At 36.6% G+C, this 9,763-nt stretch overlaps 1 protein-coding gene and 1 non-coding gene across 2 annotated transcripts in view; one reads left to right on the forward strand and one right to left on the reverse strand.

Annotated features, from left to right (window-relative positions):
- RABGAP1L (RAB GTPase activating protein 1 like) overlaps positions 1 to 5,813 on the reverse strand; it is a 393,018-nt gene extending 387,205 nt beyond the window's left edge. The window contains exons 1-3 of the mRNA XM_025044002.1: positions 5,622 to 5,813; positions 5,380 to 5,406; positions 4,000 to 4,195 (exon numbers count right to left, since the gene is read on the reverse strand). Coding sequence (XP_024899770.1) covers positions 4,000 to 4,195; positions 5,380 to 5,406; positions 5,622 to 5,759 — 361 coding nt within the window. The 5' untranslated portion in view covers positions 5,760 to 5,813. The remainder of the gene's footprint in view (positions 1 to 3,999; positions 4,196 to 5,379; positions 5,407 to 5,621) is intronic.
- A 3,502-nt stretch (positions 5,814 to 9,315) lies between these two features.
- On the forward strand, positions 9,316 to 9,434 carry LOC112476574. The gene has a single exon (XR_003045140.1). It is a non-coding gene; the product is annotated as a 5S ribosomal RNA (ribosomal RNA).
- The last annotated feature ends 329 nt before the right edge of the window (positions 9,435 to 9,763 follow it).

Consider the following 9,763-nt stretch of genomic DNA (forward strand, 5'->3'; position numbering starts at 1 on the left):
GCTATACAGATCATGTTTAGCACCAAACTTATTAAGCAGCCTAAGTTCCTAGGCAGAAGTAAACAATATTAAGGTGTTACATCTCACACCAGTAACCACACAAGTCAAGCTTCTTACTTTGCTCCTTCCTGGCTTCCTGGCTTCTACGAACTATGTAAGCATTACAATGGAAATTTTTCCCTCGAAATAATTATTCTGATGAACAATCCTATGATTATTTTCCCCCAATTCTCCCTTCCCCACTTCTTAAAAAAAAATAAAAAACATTGTTCACTTTAACGCTAAGCATAGGATGTAGCAAAGGCCCAATTGTGATTAAAGAGTATCTATCTGCATATTATCAGGTAGTATAAAACTCTCCATTTGCCACTCTGCCCACCCCTATCTAAAACCCACATTCATCCAGTCTCCAACTCTTCCCCTGTTACCCATAACCATGCTGCACAAAAATAAGCTGAAAGCAAAGATAATGGGAAAAAATACTGAAAGTAGACAGAGAAAAACAGCATGTTACAAATACAGGAACACTGAATAATTCAAATGACAGCAGATTTCTCATTAGAAACTATGCAGACAAGAAGACAGTAGAATAACACCTTTAAGGTATCGAAGAAAAGAACTATCTAAATGCTTTTTTGAAGGACATGGCTCCAAAGAAATTTGGGGGTTCTACTAAGGTGCTTCGATGAAGATGGGCCTATATCCTTTCCTACACCCATTTTAAGCAGAAGAGTTATGATTATTGAGCTTGAACCAAAGATTTTATGTGATTTTATTTTCAGATTTAAGATTTCCAATACTCTTGATGATGATGATGATGAACATTTTATTTGGTATTTACTTTGTGCCAGGTATTTTACAAAATACTTTATATGGATGGTGTATTTAATCCTCCGACATCCCTGGGAGGCAGGTTCTATTTTAGCTCTTTTTTACAGATGAGGAAACTGAGCATTAGAAAAGTTAAACAACTTGCCCAAGGCCATACAGCCATAGACGGAGCTTGGGTTCAAACTTAACTTGGGTTCAAACTCTCTATGAAAGGTCTAAAATAGGATGAATTAAAAGCAAAATGTAGTTCTTATTCTGTTATCAATTATAGAGAGTATCAGCTCTTCAAGGGAAGAAATCATTCTACTTTTTATTCCCAGCTCTTATTGTGTCTAAAAGACTAGACACTCAATATATAGCAAATGAATTAATCACTAAATAAATAAACACTTTTAGGGTTAGTGGTCCTTATGGCAATCTATTATGACAAACATATCATCCTGGGCACTACCTAGACCCTAACTCATCGACAATTAAATGTATCATAACTACAGCCTTCATGTAGACAAAACTCATTGGTAACTATCCAATTATGACAGATAGAAATCATGAGTTAAGCGGGCAAAGAGTAAAATATTTTAGCAAAGCTTAGGCTGGGTAAAAATCACACACCACGGTAAGGAATTCATCTCCACCTAAATGTAAATTCAGTCCTATTCAAGTCATACTTCTTTAATTCTCTTATTCCTTCCTCAGCAGAAAGATGCAAAGAGTAACAAAGAGTATGAGAGAGAAAACTCATCTAATTATCCAAACGGTACTTTAGTACATTGCCGTAAACTAGCAATGATTTTCTGTTAATGTTGAGTCCAAATAGCCAGGATATAAGATCACCAAATGACAAAAACCAACCAGTTATCAAGATGTTTAAACAAAAGCTCTCATCTACCTAGTTTTATAACTGGCAAACAACATATGATAATGCTCATTTTTTACCATTTAAATCTAGACATTTCCAGATAGTTGCTTGCCATCGAAGTTATGTCATTTTAAAGCAACCACAATTTTCTTAGCAAAAACTGGGTTGACTGCAGCTATGAAACAGCAGCTAAAGTGTCTTGTTCAGTCTGCTGTAACACAGTACTCAGGCTGGGTGGCTTATAAACAACAGACATCTATTCCTCACAGTTCTGGATGCTAGGAAGTCCAAGATCAAGGTGTGAGCAAATTCAGTGTCTGGTGAAAGCCAGCTTTCTAAATAGCATCTTTTAACTGTGTCTTCACATGGTGGAAGGGACAAGCTAGCTCTCTGGGGTCTCTTTTATAAGGGCACTAATTCCAATCATGAGAACACAAAAAGGGTGTACAATACATGATCCCCACCAAATACACTCAGGAATAAGAATCCTATTATCTAAGCCATTGCAAAGGACAGTTGATTCCAACAACCAATCTGAGCTACTCTAGAAGAGAAAGGGTATTTCTTCCTTTTGAGTAACAAAAAAATAATTATATGAATAGTGGTAGCAACAGCTTTGTGTTTTGGGGGAGGGAGGGAATTTAAGAGATTCAAAAGATAAAGCAAAGTACAGTGAATAATATAATCTTTCATGTTTCTTCAATCAAGAACAAAAACTAATATACTGGAAGGTTTGTTTCCAATCTTGTATTTTTTAGAAAGCTATATATATATAGCTTAAGTCCTATTGGACTTAAATCTAGCAATACGTATGACTATACTCTAAGACCTACGAGTCTTTATAATGAACCACCAAACCATGGGGTGTTCTTGGAGACCACCGATGCAGCGCAAATATCTTCTCCTACTCTTTTAACCGTATTTCTTAGGTAACTTTCTCATTCAGAAGATTTAAGTTTTAATGTATTAAAATATAACCACCTTTTCCTTTCTGATTTGGGTTTTTCTACCCTGACAACCACAAAAATATTCTCTTATATTTTCTTCTTACAGATTTCTCACACTTAAATATTTGAGTCACTTGGAATTACCTTGTGGCCCCACTGGGTAGCACTTCAGCCCAAATCTATACTTACCCTACACCGACATTCAAGAATAGACCATGAGTGCTAAGCCAATCAAGAAAGCTTCATCTCCTCTGCCAGAGTGACTTACTGAGGGACCTGAAAGTAACCAAGGCCTGCACCCTTCAGTCCATACCATTCCCTTGACCACTAGGAAAGGTTCAGTTGGTCCAATCAGAGTAAAACCCACACGTCTGTGCAATGGGTAAAAGAACAGAGACTTTCTCTCTGCCACAAGGCATGAACAAATCACCTGGCCTTACTTTTTGATTTCTGCTACTACTTTTGACCATAACGTAAGCCAGTTAAGGAAAACGGTGACATGGAAAAGATCGAAGCTGAACAGTTTACAAAGAAACACTACCAGGGCCCGGATCAAACCACACCTCTAGGATTTAAACCAGCCGAAGCAGGAGTTAGATTTGGTTTATTTGGCTTTTCTTACACCCAAAACCATTTTGACTTATATTCCTACCACATATCTTACCCATTCATGGATGGATTCATTATGTAATATACTGATGGAGTTGATACGGTATTTTACTTAGGATTTCTTTCACGTATTATAATTTGAAATAACTGTAGTCAAACTGAGTAAAAAGGCACACCATATGAAAGACTGTGTACATCACACTATTCTCTGATACCCAAGAATTTATTCATTTGCTCACTAAGTATTTACTGAGGGCCTTACTCTGTGCCAAGTACTAGGGGTAAAATGAAGACCCAGACAGAGTGCTTGTTCTTAGAGAACACTAAGACCGGCTTCACAGGTAGGGAGATAAACAGCAACATAAAAATCAAAATGGGGACTCGACCAGAACTGAAGAGCTGGTGGCCCTGATCTTAAAAACAAAGCTAACAGTACTTTTTAATTTTCATCTTAAATTTTTCATTATCACTTTATCTCATTTCTCTTACAGTTTCTAAGAGTTCAATACAGTGGTCCCCCACCTTCTTGGCACCAGGGACTGGTGATCCTATGAGAATCTAATGCCTGATGCTCTAAGTGGAGCTGAGGCGGTGATGCTAGCGCTGGGGAGTGGCTGCAGATACAGATGAAGCTTTGCTCGCTCACTTGCCCACCGCTCACCTCCTGCTGTGCGGCCCGGTTCCTAACAAGCCATGGCTGTGGACTGGTACTGGTCCACAGCCCAGGGGTTGGGGACCCCTGCAATACAATACCTGTATTTGATGGATCCAAAATTAGCTGAAGAGATGGCTTATTTGTTTGGCTGGCTGAAACATCTCCAAATGAATGGTCTGAGATCTCACTGGAACTTTGATGATCATCGACAAGAAGGCCACTTTGCCCTTTCTCAGAATCTCTCAAAATCTCTTCCATGGCTTTTTCCAATTGTTCATCATCATTAGAAACTATCTATAGACAAAGCAAGACAATTTTGTTTCGATCATATTATGATTCTAGAGCTTAATGAAAACATTTCATTTCTGGAATTAATTAAAACAATCTAAATATTTAAATTTAAATATGGTTACTGAATACCAAGAGTTTATACAGCTGTACCTAATTTCACTCGATATAATACAAAATCTTAAATTGTAAAACTAACTAAATTAGAGGATTATTAGTTTCATAAAAGGATTCCTCAGAAAACACTTTAGGCAGTTTCCAACTACATCTGATTTAAGGTCTTATTTATAGAGATTTCCTTTTCTTGTTTTAATTTTTCAGGAACAAATTCCAAAACCAGGTCATCTTAAATGTATGTGTTTTAAAGAGTAGAAATGGATAAGTTTAAAGAGACAGTGTCTACTGCGAATATCATTTAAAAGGTCATATTTCTCAGCATAAACATATGTTTATTTTCTTTATAAATTTTGCTTACTACCTGCCAAGAGGAGAATTGCTAATTTCCTTACATTTAAGTTTGTTCATCTTTTTTTAAAAGCAGGTGAAGCGCAAAGCCTAAGTAAATAAATGATGTCGCAAATTAAACACTTTAATACTAAAACACAGATAAATAAATTTAAATAGTTGTTTATTTAAATAAATATTTAATTAAATAAATTTAAATAAAGCCATTGATTATTTAATAAAATTATTAAAATATATATTCTCAACATGTCAAATGGGTATTTAATAATGATCTGTATAAAAAATTTATTAGATTGATACTGTAGTTAGTATTAAATAGAAATCATAAAAAATATGTAACACTTTTGACTAATTTCTCTATTTCTGTTTCTAGAGGGTGGATATGCAATTCTCATGCATGTATACCTGGGTTTGTTTGATTCTTTATGAGTTAAAAAAGGCAACATAAAAAAGAAAAAAGAAAAAGAATCATATCCAAAAAAAAACTCAACTGCTAAAAACATAAGACATATACTTTAAAAATATTTAAACAAGTCTACTGTTAAATCACATACTGGAATGTTATCAGGTGATTTAAAACATAAAAACCATAAGGAAAAGTCTCTGACGTGAAAGTGAAATATAACTATTTATATAATTAATTTTAAGCAGCAGTAAGAGAGAAAAAAAATCCATATAAATCAAATTTATGTAAGATTTAACTATTAAGTCTAATTCTCAATTACCTTTTTTTCCTCTTCCAGTCCTTCTTTCTAAATTCCAAATTAAAAGATAAATTACCAAAAGCAAAAAAACTTCAAAAATATACAAACCAAATAATGAGCCTCATATAAATCAAACATCAATTCTATTCTCAAGGTCAATACTTGAGAAAATCCTCTGGATTTTACACATCTCCTTTCATCTAGTTTAAAAAAAAAACTAATAATTTAAAGTAGTATCATTTGTAGAAAAGAAAAAGAAACACCTTCAGTTCAGGTTTTCCGTCATCTTTAGTAGAAGTATCATCTGCATGCTGAGGAACCAAAACAAATTCTTCACTGTTCAGTGCAGTCACAGAATCCGATGACCCAGTAACCTTCTGTAATGAGGCTCTGACCTCCATTTCAGTTCTGCAAACTTCTCTTCCCACATCCACCTGGTCAAAACCACAGGGATTAAAGAAAAAATAAAAACTACTGAATGAAAACATGAACTGATCAATCCTCGGCCTTTAAAGATGGTTCATGTGAAGAAGAAATCTGCTGACTAGATAATTCTCTCGAAACTAGAGAAGCTGCCTTCTCGGTCCACGCCACATGCTGGAAAGGCACACCCCGCTGCACGGCCGAGTTTCTAGACTAAAAGAACCATGTTGTTCCCGAAAAGCAATACAAACCCGCCCACATCGCAACTAAGCAGGTTTACCACTGTTTGACTCTCTATAGTACTCCTAGAAACACTGCTTTTATTCTTTTTCATAAATTCTGTTTGACTCTCTGTATAGTTTTCCTAGAAACACTGTTTTTGATTTTTCATAAATTCACATACACACAAAAACGTTCACTGAAATTACTTTATAATTCTAAATGTCCCCAAAATTTTATCTCAAGACCACGTATAGTACCTTAAAATATTTTTCACTGTGTCACTTAACCAATTAATATACACATTTCAACACCCTAAACCATGTATCCTTTTTTTCCAAACTCATTACCACTTATCAGCTGGAGACGGGGAGAGACCAGAGGCCAAAGCTTCCACAAGGCATGCATGTAGCAAACGACGTTTCAGTCACCAAACACAGTGTGATTCCGCTTTCTGGATAGATCTCTACTTCGCACCACAGAAACTCAACATTCTCTAGATGTCCACACTAATTTTAACTCAACCTGCATACTACACGGCAGACGCTCGCATCGGGGTTACATGAGTGAATAAGGCAGACGTGTTGCCTGCTTCTCTAGAGCTGACATCTGGTAAGGAAACAGGCAAAGAAGCTAATAAAGTAGTTCCAAATCACCCCAACGGCTGCGAAGAAAATAAAACAGGTTAATGTGACAACGAGTCGCTTTAAGGAGTATAGGGACAACTGTGAGTAAGGTGGTAAAAAAGGACTCTCTGAAGGGGAAATATTTGAGCTGAAACCTGAAGAACAGAAGGAACATATATTACGCAATCTGCTGAGACCAAAGGGGTACTGTGACAGAGGGGGAGGACAAGTAGGCCAGAGCAGAAGACGACAGGACCTTGTACCTAAGGTAAGTCTGCTGATCTATTCCTAAAATTCCCCCTAAAATGTTCTTTTTCTCTAATTCGGTTGTTCATTGCAGCATATAAGTATGGCTGCAATATCTCATTTTGCCATTAGGTGACACTTGACACCATTACTCGTGCCCCACCCCCTCGAAAAAGATTTACTTCCAGCTTCAAGTTACACTTGAAAAAATTACTTCTCAACTTTATCAAAAATCTAATTTTCCAATAATATCAAAATAAAGGATAATTACATTCCTAGGCTAGAGTAATTAGCTAGCCATCATTTATTTCTCTTAGGCATGTTAATAGCCTTTCTTTTTAAAACTCTTCAACTACAGTCATCTGTCCTCTAAAGGCTGTTCTCATTTTGCATATTATGTTTCTGAAAATGTAGTATGTGTTAGAAGCCATGCCTTTACCCTTTCAGATGTCCTCATGAACCCTTGATTAACACGACATCACACACTCCAGGTCTGCTTTGTGTGGACAATCCTTCCCCAAATCCTTTCAGTTGCCACTCCGCCACTTGACACCTAAATGTTGGAAATTCCTACAGGTATCAGCTTTCAGTCATCCACTCGACAAATATTTACTAAGTCTCTACTATGTGCTAGAAACTATAATGGGAACTGGAGAATAAATGCTGAGTTACACCAGTGCTGTCCTGGTCTTCCTAAAGCTAACATTCTTATTTATGGAAGACATAATACAGAAGAAAATAAAGCAGGATCACATCCTGGAATAAGTACTACAAACGGTGATGGGAAGGCAGGAGGCAGTCTGGACCCGGCTGACATCTGGGTTTAACAGGAATGAGTAAGCCATGAAAGGACCGAGAGAAAGAACCTGATGGGAGAAAAGGCTTACTGAGGAACGAAAAGGAGGCCTTGGCAGCGAGGTCATAGCGTACAGGTGAGAGTAGTTTATTGAGACAGGAAAGGAAGGCAGAGCAGCCGGAGGCCGCCCTCGAGGCTAAGGCTATCTGAGCCCTCTCCGCACCCCCAGCGCCATCTGGTTCACCAGGGAATGTTCCATGCCTACCATGATATCTGGTACAGAGTAGATATTCAATCAACGTGTTGAACAAATTCTTCTTAAAAAGCACCAATCAGGTCAAAGTTCTTACGAATGGCAAATGCGAAGCCAGGATTTAAACCAGGGAGTTTAATTTGAGAGTACATGTTCTGACCCACATTGTATTATATTGTTTTCTTTCCATTACAGTTGACATTTGATATTATTTTACATTAGTTTCAGACCTTTATATTATTTACAAAGTGATTCTCCCCAATAAGTCTAGAACCTGCCTGGCACCAAACATCGTCTCTTAAAGTCTCCTCGTGTGCTGAGACCCACAGCTGGTATCTGCCTCAACAGAACAGCACTAAGCACACTGAACCTTCTTCACATCCTTCCTCATCAAGACTGATCTGTCTCTTCCTCCAAAGCATTCTTCTTAGATAAGTGATAAATAACCTGATAGTTAGCTATTAGAATTAGAATGTTAATAAATATTAATGGTTGTTCAACTCAAATTCAATTTGCAGGGGTCTTTTAAACAATATGGAGCTTGCTGTTGTGTGAACTCAAGACTAATGCACCCATTTCAACTCAGCAAGTAAAACAAAAAAGCAAAACTGCTTTTAAAAGCATTTAGTTAAAAGGCTACTCTATTATAATCTAAAAATTAGAATGTAAAATCTGACAAAGAATTTTTATGTTGCTTCACGTACCAAAAAAAATACTGAGAACTATATAGTCTAGGCAGAAACACTTTTATTTTTAGGGCATTTTAAAGGTATGTAAAACTAGAGGACAGGAAACTTATCGGTGCTACCAAAAATGCGATCTATATTTCTTCTTTTCAGCCCCCTTCTTCCCAGCTCTGAACCCAAAGGAACGCAATAAATATTCTTGGGTTGAATTAAATCACTTAAACACACATTCCCCACACCTAACGCAATTCTACCAAGTGAAATCCCTTTTAATTCTAACTTTAACACCACATAATTTTTGTCAAATGAGCATTATAATATCTAAATTAGCACCTCACTTGGATGCCTAAAACTACAATTTTCACGTATACCAGAAACAGTAAAACAACATTCAGCAAAGTCTTACTAGAAGCTATCTTCTTCCCAGAATAACCAAACACATTCAAAAGTATAAAACTGTGGTGCACATGGTCCAATTTCTTTCTGCGCCAAATGTGGTTAGTCTGCTTCTTGCTTTTATATTACATGTTTGCATCCTATTCATTTTCAAGTGGCTCTTGAACTAAAATAGAAAACTGAAAAAAAATGAGTGTACGTCAAAATTGGATAAGCTGGGAGGACTATCAGGCTTGAGAATTAGAATGACTATAGCAGGTCCATTATAAAGGTAGAAACAAGAAATATTCTTAATTTAAAATAAGAAAATAAGTCTACAGCCATGCCACCCTGAACACACCCGATCTCGTCTTATCTCGGAAGCTAAGCAGGGTCGGGCCTGGTTAGTACTTGGATGGGAGACCACCTAGGAAGACCGGGTGCTGTAGGCGTAAAAAAGTAAAATAAAATAAGAAAATAAATATGAATAATTTAGAAAAATATTTACCAACCATAATTCTTCTGTGCTTTGAAGACTAAGACAGTCCTGGAAAAAACTACCACGATCTCTGTTTACTAAACAGTCTATCCACTACTCAGGCAAGAGCCACACATGTACATATGTATGTCTGCAAGTATGTCCTTTCTGCAGAAAAAGGTACACAAGGACCTTATTCATTCACGTTACTTTAGTGGACACTTAATTTTTTTTTTTTTTTTGGTCCAACAATAACCTCCAAGCCTCTTTTCCTGAGAATAAGAGTTCCCTCTACTCAAACCA

This window comes from Pteropus alecto, unplaced genomic scaffold (genome assembly GCF_000325575.1).
Source record: "Pteropus alecto unplaced genomic scaffold, ASM32557v1 scaffold101, whole genome shotgun sequence".
NCBI classification, from domain to species: domain Eukaryota; kingdom Metazoa; phylum Chordata; class Mammalia; order Chiroptera; family Pteropodidae; genus Pteropus; species Pteropus alecto.